Genomic DNA, 19,577 nt, shown 5'->3' with positions numbered 1-19,577 from the left:
TATCAACTGGTGCAGTGCTGCTCTCCATTCTGATGATCACAAGTTGTGTAGATTCTGTTCTTCATCAGTTTCTGGGTGGACAAGTTCGGGTAGTGAAGAGTTCAGCAACAAAGGATTTTCTACCATTCTGGACCACACACTACCATGTCTGCACTGAGATTCAACCCTCATTAGATAACATCTGGTCAGTGTGTGTCATGCATGCCAGAACCCATATAACATGCACCTCTTTGGTAAGAGGTAACTGACAATCAGAGTTTCTAATTAAGGACAGTATAATAGTGTTGCATCCTGTTTGAAAATATTACAACCGCTTTGTTTTCTTTTGTCTATATGTTTTGCAAATGTTATTTAAAATGTAAAACAACATACACCAGGCAAGTTCATAATGTCTTATACAGTACACGGTTTATTGACACTAAGCCAAATGTGCTGGCTGTTGAACAGTTTAAGGACAGTGTATCAAAGTGTACAAGAACTACACTGAGTTTATGTGAATGGTACTTTTTTTTTGTACAACTGTACATATATCAGAGACAGAGATAAGAACTGTCACTGAACGGTCACCATTTAGTTCAAGGCCATTGATGAAACATTTCCTGGAAAAATCAAATAAATCAAGCTCCATTATTCAGTGTATATATATATATATATATATATATATATATATATATATATATATATATATATATATATATATATATAAACAATCTTTGCTGTTTTCTTTTATTTATAGATGCTATTTGCATTATAATTACTCTAGGGAACAACCAATCATGGAATATGATGCACTTTATATGTTTCATGAAATCTTCTCCGATGTGTGTCCAAATTTACTATCACAACTGCCCATCTAATGGATTGATAATAGTCTTAAATGCTCTGTGCTGTTTATCAGTGATGTAACATGTTTCTTGTTGATTTTTGGATTGCTTTTGATTTTCAAGTATCATCACTCTTATTATATTGCTTATGCATCAGTACTGTGTTTAGAACCATGTGTTCACTTTCCCAACAAATAAGAAACTTCCAACACTGTGGAAGTAGTGGTATAAATATATTCTTTCTAACAAAGATTAGGTCTCTATGAGACCTCCTCAAAAGATTAACATTTAAACAGTACATATTGAAATGTAAAATAATTAACACAATGATATAAATCAATATAAAGTAAAACCACAATTTTTATGTGGTAAACCAAATAAATCCCTACAGTGGACTGAGTAAGAGTCATAGATTATTCATTTCCACCCTTGTCCTTCTCTTTTCTGCTCTTCTGCATCATCATTCAGTACTTAAACCTCCTTGGTGCTCACTTTCATCTTCTCTACAGTTTCCTAAAGAGAGAAATGAAATGCATTAATAGAAATGAAAAAAAACAGAGAACATTGAGTTGCTTAAAGAAGAAGAAAAGAAAATGTCAAAAGTATGAAAACAACTAGTCTTCACGCATGTTCCCTTCATTTATATGCAACAAACAATGTAAACAACAAAATACACAAGAATAGCAGTGAATAACTGTCTACAGAAGAAACCTCTGAAGAAAGTTCTCAGGGGTGAAAGGAATAATGAAACAACATGATCACATTACAGACTATAACACCATGCACTTCTGTCTGGACTGCAGCTAATTGCAACCGTCGACCATACAACAAGACAATAACTTGAAGCATGCACCCAAGCTCTGGAAGCATTATTCAGAGAGCAAACAGTTAGCAGGAATGTTATCTATCACGGAACAACACACCTAAATCCTTTTGAGCTGTTCTGGGATAAATTGAATCACAAAGTCAGAAAGAAAGCTCCAACTATTGAAGAACAATTTTGGCAATTTTTACAGGACGCATAGCAAAGTATTTCAGCTGTTTGAGAACTAACCGTACAGATGCCAAGAGTGTGTACAACTGTTACTCATGCTAACAGATTTAGACAAACTAAATCTTCATACTGTTAAATCTTTCTGGTAAATCTAGTTTGTTGCATGTTTCAACATAGACTAGGTGTTTCCAAACTTTTGACAGTCAATATAATATATAAATGTTTTTATAACAAAAAAAACAAACATAATTATGTTGTTATTTAATTTAGTGCTGCAACTAATCATTATTTTGGTAATCAATTAATCTAATTAAAAATTGACAAAAAAAAGTATTACCGTATTTTTCGGACTATAAGCCGCTACTTTTTTCCACTCTTTGAACCCCGCGGCTTAAACAACGAAGCGGCTAATTTATAGATTTTTCCTGGGTTTTTCCCGGTTTTACAAACTTCAAGCCAAAAAACTGAACCCCATAACATTAGACCAATGAAATTGCCGAAAGAGTTCAGGTGAACCAATGAAACGCTTCATATTAAATCAGATGCGCTCCCACTGAATCACCACATTATAAATATGGATGATGTTCCTCTGATGTTTGACCTGCCACTCACTCGGACTGTCTACAGGAAATGCGAATCATTCGTCACGCTGAAAACAACCGGGCATGAAAACACGCACTTCACCTGTGTTCTGAGCTGCACGGCATCGGGAGAAAAGCTTCACCGATGGTGATTTTTAAACGCATGACGATGCCAAAAGATAAACTCTAGAGAGAAATAGTTGTGAAAGGAAGGAGGAAGACAGTGAACAATGACTTTCTTGGTAGGCTACTGTTTAGATACAAGCTGTTTATCAGACACTGTCTTTCGTTAAAGCCTGTGTAAAGTTTATTAGTTTCAATGTAGGCTTATAGACAGGTGCGGCTTATTTATGTTCAAAATAAAAATCTTTGTAAAATTCAGTGGGTGCGGCTTATATTTGGGTGCGCTTAATAGTCCGGAAAATACGGTATTTGTTTTGTTTACTATTAGTATATGAAACCCTAATTCAAGTATATATATATATATATATATATATATATATATATATATATATATATATATATAAAATTGTACTATAAAAAAAGCATAAGCTACATATTGAGTTTAAATATCTTTAATTTAGTACAGTTTTCTTTGTTGTGTTTAATAGAAAATGCTCCTATGCCTTGGATGACCTGGGACGAACACTTTTACCTGCTGCTGGTTGACCCTGTACTCTCCACCATTTCACAAGCGGCTGTGTGATCTTGCCGTCACGCTAATTCTTAACGAGCAGACCAACTAATTGATAACGGCTTTCGTTGACAACAAATTTGTTTATCGATTATTACCAATTTTATCGATTAGTTGTTGCAGCCCTAATTTAATTTTTTTTAAAGTGGCACGTAATTAATAGTAATGTGCTATGGTTAAAGTCACCTGATGTTTGTTGAGCTCAGCGACTCTGCGGATCCACTCTGCCTCTGTCATCTCTTTATCCCCTTCATCCACTTCATCTAAAGCAGGCAACTTCTCGGAAGCTACAAAAAGGAGATACAGACAATTATGATAAAGGTATTCACATAAATGAAACAGACAACCAATCCATGATGTAACCTAGGTACAGTTCTACCTACAGGAAGGGTCAACGGGGTATAAATTTGCAAGCAAAGCAAGCACTTCCTACAAGGGGCAAATCTTGGCATCCACACAAATTCCTAAGTACAAATAAGTAATCCACTAAAAGTAGTGACTAATAAACACGGTGAAATACCCACTCGGTTTTACACAAAAGGAAAAAACTATTGATCAAGATTAAAGGTTTTCACTAACCATCACAGGTCACAGCAGTGCAGACCCAGTTCCCACAGGCACAGACACACCGATTACACTCCATCTGTGTTTCAGCTCCATCCTCATAAGTCTCATCCTCCAGTGCACATTCTGTATATGACACAAGAGTGTACTTAGATTTGGACTTCTCAAGTGAATTTATCATTAAATTGAAAACATTTATATAGCTAGTACCGTATTTTCCGGACTATAAGCCGCTACTTTTTCCCCACGTTTTGAACCCCGCGGCTTAAACAATGAAGCGGCTAATTTATGGATTTTTCCTGGGTTTTTCCCGGTTTCACAAGCTTCAAGCCAAAAAACTGAGCCCCATAACATTAGACCAATGAAATTGCCAAAAGGGTTCGGGTGAACCAATGAAACGCTTCATATTAAATCAGATGCGCTCTCACTGAATCTGATCGCACCACATTATAAATATGGATGATGTTCCTCTGATGTTTGACCTGCCGCTCACTCGGACTGTCGACAGGAAATGCGAATTATTCTTCATGCTCAAAACAACCGGGCATGAAAAATAGCACTTCACCTGTGTTCTGAGCTGCACGGCATCGGGAGAAAAGATTCACTGATGGTGATTTTTAAACACACACCGATGCCAAAAGAAAAACTCTCGAGAGAAATTGTTGTGAAAGGAAGGAGGAAGACAGTGAACAATGACAACACAAAGTGAGCTCCATGAAGATATTGTTTACATCCTTTGGAGTGAAAGATCTTGAGTGGCCTGCTATAGAACTCTGACCTCAACACGACTGAATAAGCTCACTGCACCCCAGGCCTCCTCAATCCTACATCAGTGCCTAATTTTACTAACACCCCTGTGGCTGCATGAACACAAATGTCCACAAGCACACTCTAAAACCTAATGGAGCATCTTCCTAGAAAAGTAGAGTTTGTTATAGCCAATACTTTTGTTTATATAGTGCATGTCTATAGGTAAAATTCCATAATATACTATGAACAGTTTGGATTACTTTTCTCAGGAGGATTGAAGCCAGGCTTCAGGCAGTTGAGAAACTCATCAAAACTCAATTTCCAGTCAGCGTTCTCATCCGTAAGTTCTATCAAGGCATCCACACAGAGACTCCTAAAAAAGACACAGAAAATATACAAGCAAAACAATCATTCTGAAAGCCACCTTTCAATCGATAAGTGCAATGTTAAATACACAATTAAATGGTAGTTTTGCAATAAAAGAAAAAAGTAAACATCAACGAGTAAATCTTTGAAAAGACGTTGAGTTTATAAACTCTGTTATCTATGATACAGTATATCTCACACAAGTAATTAGACAGCATGGCCAACTGAGATAATGCTAATAGAGGTGATAAAACACTAGCATTTATAAGAGCCATAACACAGATTATCTTGTAGTGCACTGCGTTTATAAAGTGTATCTTGTTCTATATTACGTGTATAATTACAGGGCTTGAGGACAGAATATGATGGAACGTGTTGGTGTCTTTCCTTCATTTGGCTCAGATAAATAAAATATATTTGAACTGAACACCAGTATCTACAGTTCTTTCAACACCAGAAAATAGAATACCTTAAAGATAGACCATTGGTGCTTGGGCTTAAAACACCAGTATAGAGAATATTTTAAACATAAAATAACCCTCGTACACACTCATTTATTAAATTGATCTTAAATAAAAAATTAAAAAAAAATCTTACAGTTTAATTAACAGTAAGTTCTGAACTTCTGAATGTTTTTATCTGAAGTGCTGACTTGGACTCACTTATCTATGACTGTAGCTTATAAGATAAAGACTTTTAACTTGGACCTTTACTGATTTTTGCCTGTTCTGATTGCTGCTCATAAAAAACTTCCAACATTGTCCAATTTTTACTTTTTAAATTAATAGTACTACAACAAACACTATGCATGAAATGATGCACTAAACATGAAAGGATATTTACATTATATTGATACAAATTAAAAAAATATATTAATTAATTAATTAATTTAAATGTATTTATAATATTTATTTAATAGGTTAATAATTTAAATAAAAACTGTGTGCAATAGTATTACGCCTGGGTATAATGATCTGATAAAATCATGTGATAACACATTGGTAATAAACAAAAGCAGAGATCCTCAACTCGTTGACCTCCTTTCACAGTTATTTGTGTGTGTGTGTGTGTGTGTGTGTGTGTGTGTGTGTGTGTGTGTGTGTGTGTGTGTGTGTGTGTGCATTACCTTAGCAATCTGTTGCTCTCCTCATCAGCATATGAGGTGATATTGATGGCTGTCTCATTGTGATGAATAAACTTGAGGAACTCAGTGGAGTCGAGCTGAGCATCTCCATTATCATAGTTCTGCACAGAGTTGATACAAATATTTATTTTTAATTATATATGTTAAAAACACTTTCTGACCATTCAGTATGAATTTGGTATAAATCTATCAACTATATAGACATTGTAACAATTTTACCACAGTTTAAACAATAAAAACATCTATGATTCATGATCTATATCATAAACAAAATATTTAAACACTAACTTGACTAAACTCCTCTAAAACCCACACACTCTTTGTGATTCAGCATTATCTGTATCGCTTCAAAAAGTCTAGTCATGATGACACAGACAGCATACAGACTTAAGGTCAATGCACTGGAAAAATACATCCACTCAGCCTTCACCCATTAAACACACACACACACACACACACACACACACACACACACACACACACACACACACACAATACTGTCTTTATTTGTGGTTTCAGTGAACTACATTATACTAAAGCTAAACTAAACTGACATTTCCATTATGAAATAAAGAAAAGTCAGATCTTTAAATCAGGTTATTACAATGCAAGGAAAAAAGACTACACATCTCTCTTACACACACACACACACACACACACACACACACACACACACAGAAAAAACACCTGGAAATATTTAAGCAGGACTTCGCTGAAGTTGGAGCCTTTGCTAAACCAGCCTTCTGGAACCACCTCGGTTTGAAGCCACTCGATTACACGGCTCCTCAGTTCATTGCGGTCCGCAAGGTAACACACGACTAACCGAGAGGAAATTGTTTAAAATGTACAATCATTAATAAAAATAATGAAAAGAATATACATCAGAAGAAGTGACTACAAGACCTTTAAAGCCTTTATTAGCCCATATTATCACAAATATCTAACATCTAATATAGACATGTTTGCATTGAGCTTTTTACTAAACTGTATATGGAGCATTATAGTCCTTCATAAATAATAATACTTCCTCATAAAACATAATAATACTTAATTTGTAATTATTACTAAATAAATTATGAAAACCTCTAAAAAACCTGGATAGATGCCTTAATACCAGTCATCCGGATACTGCACTGCTACATACTTTCTACTTCAGTTTGTAGTTTTCTAAATTTAGGTTTTTCATGGTTTTTATTGGGTAATGGTGGTGGTGTTTACTTACTTGGGCTAGCAGTGACCTTGTCTGTCTTTTTTTCTAAAAAAAGAAAAAAGGGGACAAGATAAACAAAATCAACAGGGTGAAACATCACATGAGGTCAAAACTGTCACATTTGTTCTAGTGTATCATTATGAAGGCATCTCCATTAAGAAATTAAAACTTTTACATATACACACTAGGAATGGATTCACCGGTTCACACTGCTGCATCGGCATAAAAGTTGATGTGATAAAAGACGTGACGCATTGATTTAAAAAGTGTGCATCTGATAGAGATTAGCATTTGTATTACGATACATCCATTTTATCATTTTAAGCATAAGTGAAAAACTATTTATTTATATAGAATTATTAGTAGATACACTATACTTTTATTATTTAGAAAGTGACTAATAATTTGTGACCAATATTTTATAGGTTGATTGATTTTTTTTCTTACTTATCTGTTTGTGAAGTGAATATCTTCACAATTTCAACACTATGTGTCCTGAGAGTCACATAGAATTTAGATTAACATGGCATCGCAATGCATCGGTAGCTGCTTCATATGTATCTTCAATGTATTTTTTGCTATGCATTGAGATGCAAATAGCATCAGCCTCAGTTATAAGGATGCACATCCCTATAATACAAACACACACACACACACACACACACAAACCTTCACAGTGTCCGTCATATGCCACTTGTATCTTGAGTCCAGTCAAACAGGCATCACGATGAAGCTCACAGTGGTTGCGGTACGTCTTGCCATTACTCCCACATACTGAACGCTTGTGGGGCTTACATTGCTGAGAAAGTCAGATACACCAACACAAACACAAACACACACACACACACACACACACACACACACACACACACACACACACACACACATGCACAGGCAAATATTATTGTGAATTGTCTGCATAAAAAAATTTGTATATGTGTTTAATGCTAAAATAAAAACATATCTGTTGTGTTCTGTAAGTGCTGTGTGCAAGGTAAAGGTCGAATCAGCTTTCACCACGCTCATGAAAAGATCATACAAATGACAGAAATCCCCCGCTTCACCACGGTTTAAATCTCACACCCCCCGGTTTATCACGGAATCGTATTTGCCACATAACTAATTTGTTTGGCTGATTTTCCCGGTCTCTCGCGGATAGCACCCTAGACCAAAAAACTTATAAGGAATTGTTTATTATGTAGGTTTATGTTGAAATAATGAAATGTATTAATAAAAATATCATTATTAATTATAAAATTAAATTAAATGTTAATACAGTACAGTACAGAGAGAAAGGAATGCGGTGATGTGTATCTTAAACTCTTTTTTGACCTCATAGGACACTTCAACCAATAAACAAGCAGAGAAACTACGCATAGGCTACGCTACTGCAGAAATGTAAACTGTATAGTACATGTACTTACTATAAATCTAATAGAGTACTGTATTTTTACAAATTTACACAAAATTAATCTCACTACATTCTTGCAAATGTTTTCTGTGTGTGTTTAAAGTGTGTGGGAGGATGATTTACGGCTTAAACAAAACACCACCTTTTTGGGGTGGTGACCTATTACCACGTTTTTTTGTTTATTACAGGCGGTTTTGGAACGTAACCACCACGGTAAAAGGGGGATTACTGTATTTTCATCAATGCAGACCATTTCAGAAAACAAAAAATACCCAAACAGAAAAAAATGTAATATGAGTAAAAAGAAATTATTAGGACATGGCATCTAACGTCTGGGTTTATACCATCTGCATTTCAGCTGTTTTGTGCATGTGTCTGTGTTTGTTTTATTTACCTCAATACACAGGCAGGTGGGCTCTCCTTTTTCTGTCACGGCACATTCACGTCCTGCTCCACAAAACACATTCGCACACACCTTACTTTTACTTTTGGGCTGCTGCATAAACACAGAAACACACACACACACAAACACAACAACAGCAAAAATTAGCACATGGGTATATATTTTGACACATAATTTACAAGCCATCTTACAGTTTACAAAGTATCTTACAGTGCTAATGAATAAACGATTGCTTTGCTGCCATCTAGTGTTTCTAAAATGTATTACATTTATTTTAAAGCTTGAGACTTTTATTCATGACAAACCTAAAATATGTTCCATCATGACATATAGTATAAGCTGCAAGCTTTAGTCAAATCACACACACACACACACACACACACACACACACACACACACACACACACACACACACAAGTAGAGCCATTATACTCATAATCATAATCATATCTTATTAAGCAGCTGCAATGTGTATGCACAAACAACACACACACACACACACACACACACACAAACACACACACACACAAACTGAGAGCTGTTCTCTAACTTAGCTCCAGATGGGATTCAGAGCTGTTAACCTTTGACCATTAAGTAAAAGAAAGTGAGTCTGGAGCCTGAAGCTTACCATAATAATAGCCCTGCACATGCCCTTACACACACACACACACACACACACACACACACACACACACACACACACCAACATACAAAGCCTCACAAAGGTCAACACTTTTGCAGAACAGATGGCACACACACCATCAGCTGTTTTCATGTTCTTAGTATTGTCTTTTCTTTCAGGGGCATACACAGCCACGTTCATGAACTAAAGCTCAGATGATTTATACTTTACTTCACACTTTTCTCTGATACATATAGTTATGTGCTGACAATCGTTTGAGAACGCTTGGTCAAAGGCCTCAAGGAAATAAAAAAATGCACATCTCTATCTGAGAAGGAATGAAAATTTATATGTGCAGCTCGATATGAAGCGGCAGCTTCACCCTGCGTCTCTCAGACAGAAGCAAAAACACCCCACCCTGTGAGCCATTTTGTTTGGACCTGACCGCAGATAGCATCGACATGGAATAAAAATAAATAAATAAAAGTGAGGAAATGAGAGAGCAAATATTCTCCCCTTCAAGGCAGACGTGAGGAATGTAGGAGACTTTCCAGAATTCAGTCTTTCCAAATCACACACTCATATACATGCTCGTTCCTGGAGCTTTTTAAAGCTTAACACAAAAAAAAAAATGCTTTCAATTTAGATTAAAAAAAAAATTAATTAGATTAAAAATTTGAATGAAACATAAAATATACACTGCAACATAAATTACATTACCATGTCCTACAATCTATTTATAAAGGAATAATTAGACAAAATAAAATTACACTGAAATATTCATTTTTTATTAGCATTTTATTAGAGGTAGAACGATAATTTGGATTGAACATGCCAAAAACCTATAAACCGATAAAAATGGATTCTAAATAAAAAACAACCAAACATAATACACCATGTAAAAGAGTACTGGACTTTATTACAAAAAGTTTATTAAAAATAGTAAATCATGAAAATGCACTAAATAAAATAAAATAAATACAAACATAGTAATTAATTAATATAATTGGATAATTAATTAAATATTAATTATAAATAATAAATAGAATATAGCGCACTGTGCAGTGTGCAGTCTTGCGTGTAAAAACAAATGATACCTGGTGATTCGCCTCTAAAGGCCGCTTTCATAATGCCAGGGGACCTTCACAGCCGCTCCAACAACATACAACAATATTTATTATAACAGATGCAACCCGGAAAAACTACAGCACCATACAGATTCTAATCGATAGCCGAGAGTTCCAGCAATTAGCTATCAGTGTTGATGAATTGGCAAAACCGATGAATCAGTCGAACTCTAATTTTTATCACTAATTCTGTCTAAATGTACACGTAAGAGATGGCGGATGCCGTTTTTAAACTCTTTCACAAACACTGTAGTTTAAAGTATTTGCCTGATTTTGTTAGTGTGTGATTCATCACTTGGTCTAAGGTTTAGTTAAAAACTCTAAACTAAGCCTGAAACCTTAACGGTCAGCTTCTGGTCACATGACTCATGTCTGAGTCAAAAATGGTCTCTGATATAATCACAGTTTTAACAAGACAAAACCTGCAGTTCCTTCAAAGAGCCTAATTACAATGATGCTCTTCCAAGGCATGTGTCAGCAAGAAGTTATCTTCAATCCTTTCTACCTCACTTTGGTGAATGAGCACCTTCTTAGTGAAGTCTGAGAATATGGAGCATTTTAGTTGTGAATATTCGGTTCAACTGAAAATATTTCATGAGAAACTGCAAATCTCTTTCAGAGCAGCTCACAGTTCAGACCAGTTTAATTCGCCTTTGTCTCATAATTGGGCTTTGCATACAATAGTTTTTTAAGCAGAGTTGATGATTAGCACAGAAAATAGAAAAATCTTTGGTCAAAAGCTAATGAAGGTTACATTTTTTTTTTTTACTCAACATGATTCATTTTAACATACAATTCCTGTGTTATGGTTGCTATCTTTTTCTATAAGAAGTAGTTACATAATAATAATAAAAAAATAAAAAAAACAGATTTATGTCAGCTGATGAGATTTTTAATTGATTAGATTTTTTTATAGTATTGCCTTTTTATTTTTGAAAACCTGAATCAAACGCTTGGGGTAGCCAGATTTTGTGGGTCTCCTCGATCAGAAACCTTTATTTTAAATAAAGTACTGTAATGTACTGTATTTTAAACCTTTCATTACAGTACAGAACTGCTCTTTGGGATTCAGATCTAATGGCCAATGTAATGCTTGAAAAAACAGGTCTAGAGTTCGCAAAGGTCACAAACTGGAAAAAATGTAGGGGAAAAAAATACTAAAATACATATCTAACTATGTCTGTTAATAAAAAAAAAAAAGATAACAGGAACACAAAGTAACAAAGTAAGTAAATATACACAGGGGGGAACAAAGATTGTTTTCACAGTGTTTTCACTCCTGGCAGTATAGAGTTGTGTAAAGTGGGGGTGTAGTTTCTCGCACTGAGGGGGTATCACAAACACACACACACACACACACACACACACACACACACACACACACACACACACCAAGAGACAGTGAGCTGTGACCCATAATGAAAGAGCAGTGGTGAATTCCATACATTCCAAGCCATGTCTGGTGAGTGTAAGGGGTAAAAGACCCTAGGATGAAAGGCATGACAACACACTCACACAAACACACACCAGCTGTGTAGGTGTATATATTCAAACATTTGCACAACTTCACCTAACACTTCACCCTGTAACTGAAGAAAGGCAGGCCGTGATGTTTCATTTACTAAACAGGTGTGTGTGGGTCCATTAGTGTTTAGTAATCAGCTACTGCAGATGGTGGATGGTGATTTCCAGCTACCCCTCTCACACACACTTGTAGGGTGAGTTGACACTCAGACCTCTTGGCCTGGGGGTGTGACTGACTTGTACTAGGACAGCTGGCGTTAGGGTAAAGTGAGACGGGCAATGGAAACAAGCACAGCCAAGGATCCTGTGAGAAGTGGGAGTGTGTTTTATCTACACCAAAGTATCAGATGAATAAAAAAGATATGTACCAATGACTACTAAAATTTAACAGTTTAGTTGTTTGTCACAGACTTGCAGACTGTGTTTGATTTACATAAGAATTTTAAAGAATAAACTTGAAACAGCTTGAAAATGGGTTCAAAAAGATTTATCTAAAGAAAATCTGCTATGACTCTTGTCATACTTTGCTGTCTGTTAGGAAATTATACTTTCTTTTTTGTTTTTTTTCCTGCATGCAACTTTTTCAAGCATTGAAAGCAGCATAATTAAGGAGAAACTGTACTGTTAAAGTACACCTCCAGCCAATCTGTGCTGCCTGAATCCCCTCATTCTCTCCTCCTCTTTCCCCTGGTTCACTCTTTTCTCCTTTCAATATTCATTTGCCAATTGCACACAATCATCACGTTTATTTTTCTAAGAAAGTTAGACTTAGAAATCACCTTGAATCCCTTTCTGGGTGAATCGTCTACCTTTGTCTGGGATTGTGTAGCGTGCAAAGCAATATTTCCATTTAAAATAGGCAGTACATGCATGCAGAGAGTTTGAAGGTTGTATATTGAACACTGGGCATAATAATAATGTTTGGAGCTGCTCTTGCCTCAGATGTTAACCATTATTGTCAGCTATGACCAAGGAATTATTATTCAAATATGCATTCAAAAATGAACGGGTTAAACCTACTCCGAACCTATTTCTTGTACATCTGACTGCCTAGATTTAAGAGTGTCAAATGACTGGTGCCTGAATATCATGTTTCACCAAAAGAATTACTTTATTTTGAACTTTTTATTTCTTTTGCTTTTGGCTTTATGAAGACCAGCTCTGTTTCTTTTGTGTGTATCTGTTACGGTTGGGATAAAGCTGACCTATGTAAAAGGACCTGACTAATTCAAACTCCTGCTTTTTAGACCTGGAGATAAGCTTGGCTACATGCACATGTTTCTAATTAGTCTTCCACAAAAAAGGGTGGAGAGATCAGCATTTCTCAACTCCATGTACAAAACTTAAACCAATAGGCTGCCATGTTTTCCACAAATTGTATGTACCGGTTATAATGACAGCAGCACAATTGGGTTCATTCTATTCATTTACAAAACATCGAATCTAGTGCCTAGTCTTTCGATATAAATCTTTTGAGTTTTATGGAACAAAACAAAACCCACTCTTTCCCACCACAATAGACACATGCACTGTCCTTGGAAACACAATGGAACAAAAGAGTGTATTTCTCAGCCAAGGACACATTTGCTTTTCACACAGTGCTTCACTTTGCTTTTCAGATTGTGTCAACTAAAATGGGTTTTTTTTTTGTTTGTTTTTTACAGTAGGATATTATCATTATTAATGCCCGTGTTATGCAGCTTTAGCAGCCTTGTGCCCTGTGGATTATTCTATAGCTGTATATAATAGTGAGAATACACAAGAGATGCCAACATTATAAAAAATATGGTGCAAAGATACAGAAATTAATAAGCGGTGTGATCAAGCCAATAACAACCTCAGTGAGATGTCAATCTCAAATCCAAATTTTATACAGCACTTTCAAGAAATTTGTGTGATCTGTTGAGTAGCCTCAGTGACCTCGGTTCAGATTCATTTGCATTTTCTTTTCTTCCGAATTTCTTCCCTTGTTCTGACTTTTTTAGGTTAGCTGTGCTAGGCTGGAGGCCTAAATGTAATAGCTGACAGATGCTCCGAAATATAGAAAGTAGGAAATTTGTTGCTTCACGATCCTGAAATGATTGTTCTTATGTCCACATGCTTGAACAGCACTGTACAGTGTATTTTATCCTTCGTTTCTCAAAACACATTAGACAAAAATTCCAAACAGAAACTGCAGCCAAGGCCACGCTAAATTACAGGCATATGGCATACATGCTTTCTGAATGATACAACATCCTTCACTCCTGCTAGCAATTATCACACAGAGTTCCTCCCTTTTGCTTTTCTTTCAAACCCTTAAACACTCATGTTGAATTTGCTCTTGAATAAGTAAGAATAAACATGCACTAAAAAAACGAAAGAAATAAAGAAAGAAAGGAAGAAAGAAAGAAAAAAAGAAAGAAAGAAAGAAAGAAAGAAAGAAAGAAAGAAAGAAAGAAAGAAAGAAAGAAAGAAAGAAAGAAAGAACAGTTTTTCTCAGTTGCTTTAAAGCTTTTCTCAAAACATCCTTATCAAATGCAAACCAGTAAGTACATTCTCAAAACAATTTGTACAAACAGCACAATACATTGGTTTTCTTGCAAAAGCCTGTAGCCTCAGTTCATCTCTCAAAAGTAAGTATTTGTGTCAGTGAATCAGAATGAAAAGTCCCTTTTGTCATTGGTTAAAAAACAAAATCATCAAAATGTTATTCATGTAAATGTTTAGTCATGTTGTCAGTATGACGCTGCACAGTTTCAGTATTTCTTGATATAAACTACGGTTTGGATTACAATGACTGAAAATGCACAGAAATGTAATTCTTTCTGTTTGGCATCTATAAATTTCAGCAGTACAAATTTATTTATTTGATTGCAAGAGACCGGACAGGATTCGCACTTTTACTGTACTATACAAGTGTTCGTTTGTTTCTTGGTTGTTCGTCCATTTTTAGAATTTGTAATTTTATATTTTGTATACACTTTCTAATTAAAGGTTTACGAGATTCACCTTTGACCTATTTTAGAGAACTAGTTAATCATTGGTTGATTTGATGCTGTACACTCCCCTTTATCAGTGAAACTCAAGATTCATCTGCTCAATTCATCAATTCGAGAAACATTTACCAAAAAAAGGTTTAATAGAAATTTAAGGTTGACAGATTCTGACCATTAACCATTTTGCATTCAATGACTTATGCCATGAACTGATGCCTAGATGTTTTAGGGGTTAAGACCATTTAGGTGAAACCAGTATAATAATGATTGTACACAATCAATTAAATATGTGTACCAAACCATTCACAATTTGATTAAAGCTTCAAGAATTGTTTTATGATTATCACAATTTCTGATCTGACAAATGCTCCAAAGCAAATGAGAAAAACTGTAAGATGATTTTGGATTGAACTTGTGGAAATTTGTGCTCATTCTGCCACTACAGTGTTTGTAAAATCAGGTACTGATGTAGGTGAGGTGAGGAGGTCTGGGGTGCAGTCAGTGTTCCAATTCATACAAAAGGTGTTCAGTAGGGTTGAGGTCAGTGCTCTATAGCAGGCCACTTAAGATCTTCCACTCCAATCCATGTAAACCAAATCTTCACGGAGCTCACTTTGTGCACATCAGCATTGTTTTGGTCTCATAGGTCAAGAGAAAGGAAAAATAAATGATACTGCATCTAAAGACGTACTATACGCAACTATAATTGTATGCCTCAAACGTTTTTAACAGTTTGAGTTAAAGTATATGGCTGGAGAAGTCAGGTGTGCCAATACTTTTGTCCATATAGTATTGATAGCTACGAAGTGAGTATAGCTAAACCATATCTTCATCGAGCTCACTTTATGCACAGGGGCACAGTCATGCTGAAAGAGGTTTGGGTCTCCTACTTTGTAGTCTAAAGTCAGGTGTCCTCTTATATATGTGTGTAGGTAATTAATTTTACAGCTATTAAAGCTGTGTGAGCCAATCAGATTCGAGAAATCACACATGCACTGTTTATAACTTTCAGTATAACAGAAACATTTCGGTGTATCTACTACTTTTGTCGATGTAAGAATAAGCGTATTCTTTATTAATTTCACGTTTTTAGAAATGTTGTATAAAATGCAATACCACACTTTGCAATTGTGCTGTAGTCAAATAGCAGTCTGGTGGCCTCGCCAGAGCCGTGCTCATATCCAGTACAGAAACACTCAGCCTGCTCTTGCGATGCTGCTTGACTATTGGCTTGTATGAACATAATAATGAAAATGTATGTCACAAATGATATTTATCCACAGTATAAAGGATCCAGCTTTATGAATTTTACATCAGCAAGTTTTTTTTTATGTAAGTGGATGCGAGGCTGTTTAATGCTTTTAATAATTCGGTAAAAGCTGACATTTTCTAAATCTGTTCAGCCCTAATGCTAGGACTGGAGTGTGAGCTGTCAATCAAATAAGAGGTGGTTTTTGACAGCTTACAACTCTAAAAACCTGTAATGCCAAAATGTACTGCATAGAAACTGACTGCTAAAGACGAATGGCAAATAATGAGAACACATCTTACATTTACCCCAACCTGTTTACATCATTGTAGATGTCCGAACATGCTTTTGGAAAACTGATTCCTGATCAGATGTTGAATCAGGTCAGTGAGTATAAACTGGACATGGAACATCTGCACACTGCGCCTTATTATAACATTGTTAGAATCAATACTACTGTTTTTGGTTCGTTATACCTCATTACATCTTCTACTTTTTGCACATCTAAATATATTTGAACTATTTTTAAAATACCACCTTATCATTATATAATATATTTTCTCATTTCTTTTCTTACTTAGTACTTTTTCTCATATGATATTTTATACCTTTATGAGGTACATATTTAATTTTCACTGCAAGTTGTATTCTGCATATAGCTATGTTTGTGACAAAAAAAAATAGTGGAAACATTTGTTCAAGTTGTAATTGTGCTGGATCAGGATCACTATGATCACTAAAGCCTCAACCTCTAAAGCACGCAAGCTCTCAATCAAGGTATGTGTGTGTGTTTAAAGGGTCTCTCAGCACACATATGAAAAGACAAGCACATCTGCCGCTTTCAGCCATGTTTGTCGGCACCTGAACGTCAAAAAAATGCCAGCTGACTGACTCAGCAGCAGCTGTTCAAGTGGCAGAGACACACAAACACATCATTAGTGGCCGCAGCGTGAATGTCGAGTGTATGTTCAAAGACAACAGCATACTCCAGTGTTTTGAAAAGCCTCGGCGTGTTATAACGTCTCAGTACCACCCAGGTGATAATGGTTTAAATTGGCAGGATTAGAAAACGTCAGTGCCAGAACAAACAACAGCTGTATACATCTGTCTTACAGCCTCCTGGGTTTCCACTTGGTTTTTACACTTAACTATTTGCATAAGTTCATTTACAGTCAAGCCGAGCGACCATAAAGGCCACACAGCATGTTCATTAACTGAATAAACGTCTTCAACTTGGCCGTTGCAAATCGTAGCATTTGTGTTTAGTTGGTGTCCTTTTAAACACGCTACAATTTAAATTTCTACCCAAAGAAGAAAATTGAGAAATGGTTCATATTAAATCTTAATAGTATGAAATCTGTGTCAACTAGTTTAGTTCCTTTTATCACTTAGTACCGCAAAACTATAAAAGGGTAGTTCCTGTCTCACTGTTTTCCTCTGAAGGACATAAGACAAAAAGACAGCTTGTTACATTACAAAGAAAACTCATATAAACAAGTTTAAGGTATATTTATATATTTCATTAACTTTTGAATCAACACTTAAAATGTTAGTACATTAATATAAGCATTAATATATATTTTTAGACAAAAGAAAGTACATTTTTGATGAAAGAAGGTCCAGATTCATAAGAAAAAAACAGATAAATATTCGTAAACCTGCTACAAATTTACCAAAATCTCATAATGAAATTGCATCCTATTAAATTCTCTCTCTCTCTCTCTCTCTCTCTCTCTCTCTCTCTCTCTCTCTCTCTTTCTTCCTCTCTCACTAGATAGATAGATAGATAGATAGATAGATAGATAGATAGATAGATAGATAGATAGATAGATAGATAGATAGTGTGTTTACTACGTATTCATGAAGTCACGTGATGCCAATTGACATACATTAATATATACATATACATTATTTCTTATTTAAGCCTATTTTTCTCAAAATAAAAGTCAAAAATATAATGTTCTGCCAAGTTTTAAGTAAAAATATAATGTATGTTGCATCTTCCTTAAATGAATTTAATGTTTGTGAGATGTTGGTTTAATAAGTTCTGTAAATACAACATTTTCCCTCATATATAACCTGCTTTTGATTATTATATACATTATTATAAAGTGAAAAAAGAGTCAATGGTTCATTACCAAACGCTTCAGTTTCTTTTTAGAACTAATCAAAAATGTAGACTACAAAAAAAAAATGTCTCTTTACTGACTTAAGATGACTTACAGAAACTTGACAAAACAATTTGATTTTTCTAATAAAATTTTGCACACAAAAAGAAAAAAAAAACAAAAACAATAAAATCAACTCACCTCGACGTGACAGACAGCCACAGCGAGCAAAACGAAAAAAGATGCGCCTCTCAACATCTGTAAAAGAAAACAAATCTAAATCTTTAAATCCACACCAAACATGAACTTTTATAGATTTTCCTACAACACTGAACAATGAAGGAACTTACTGTAGTCAGACTTCTGTCTCTGGTGAACTCTGTGTGTCTCCCACTGTGTGTTTGAGGGTTTTGACTCCGAGCGCTGGAGAAAAACTCAAACCAGGCTGTGTCCCAAACCACAAACTACCTTCCTACAGCCTATAGTGCACTGAAATAGTGCCCTAAGCAGCCAGTAGATTCCTTATGTTTTTCTGACTTGATTTTATTGTAAACACTTTTACAATTGTAAACAAAATAAGTAAATGGAAATAAGAATGAAAACTAATTAAAGCGAATGTAATACATTTAATACAAAGTTAATACATACATTTGACTACTTAATACAAAGGGACTGAACTCACACACACACACACACACACACACACACACACACACACACACACACACACAAATTTCTGGAAGAAAATTGTTTTTAGCTATATTTATGAACACTGAATAAGTGTTGATATTTGATGTGGGACAAACTCTTTTGTTTACTGTAGTTTTTCCACAACTTACAGTGTTAAAAGATACTGTAGGTAAAATATCACTCATGTAAAAGTAAAAGTGTCCCTTTAAACTTCCACTGAAAGTCAAAGTACAAAAGTATTAGTCTTCAAATGTACTTAAGTGTCCAAAGAACAATGATTTATTATCCCTATAATGTTCAAATTATTATTTTGGTCACAAGACTCTTTACTTATTAAA

The 19,577-nt window shown here is 35.2% G+C and overlaps 1 protein-coding gene across 2 annotated transcripts; it reads right to left on the bottom strand.

Annotated features, from left to right (window-relative positions):
- Positions 1 to 386: 386 nt before the first annotated feature.
- fstl1a (follistatin-like 1a) lies at positions 387 to 19,022 on the bottom strand. 2 transcript variants are annotated; one of them, XM_046837814.1, is made up of 11 exons: positions 18,900 to 19,022; positions 18,751 to 18,807; positions 8,933 to 9,034; positions 7,797 to 7,926; positions 7,140 to 7,172; positions 6,605 to 6,735; positions 5,900 to 6,018; positions 4,668 to 4,780; positions 3,673 to 3,783; positions 3,280 to 3,380; positions 387 to 1,337 (listed from the first exon to the last, which is right to left on the bottom strand). In XM_046837814.1, exons 2-11 carry the CDS (start codon positions 18,805 to 18,807, stop codon positions 1,296 to 1,298), a joined length of 939 nt encoding a protein of 312 aa, XP_046693770.1. In that variant the 5' UTR covers positions 18,900 to 19,022; the 3' UTR covers positions 387 to 1,295. The 2 variants fall into 2 exon arrangements, with proteins under 2 accessions (XP_046693770.1, XP_046693771.1); XM_046837815.1 differs by having other exon boundaries at positions 8,933 to 9,031.
- Between the last annotated feature and the right edge of the window lie 555 nt (positions 19,023 to 19,577).

This window comes from Silurus meridionalis, chromosome 24 (genome assembly GCF_014805685.1).
Source record: "Silurus meridionalis isolate SWU-2019-XX chromosome 24, ASM1480568v1, whole genome shotgun sequence".
Classification (NCBI taxonomy): domain Eukaryota; kingdom Metazoa; phylum Chordata; class Actinopteri; order Siluriformes; family Siluridae; genus Silurus; species Silurus meridionalis.
Note: the sequence above shows the minus strand (reverse complement) of the source record. Positions and strands in the feature narration are given on the sequence as shown.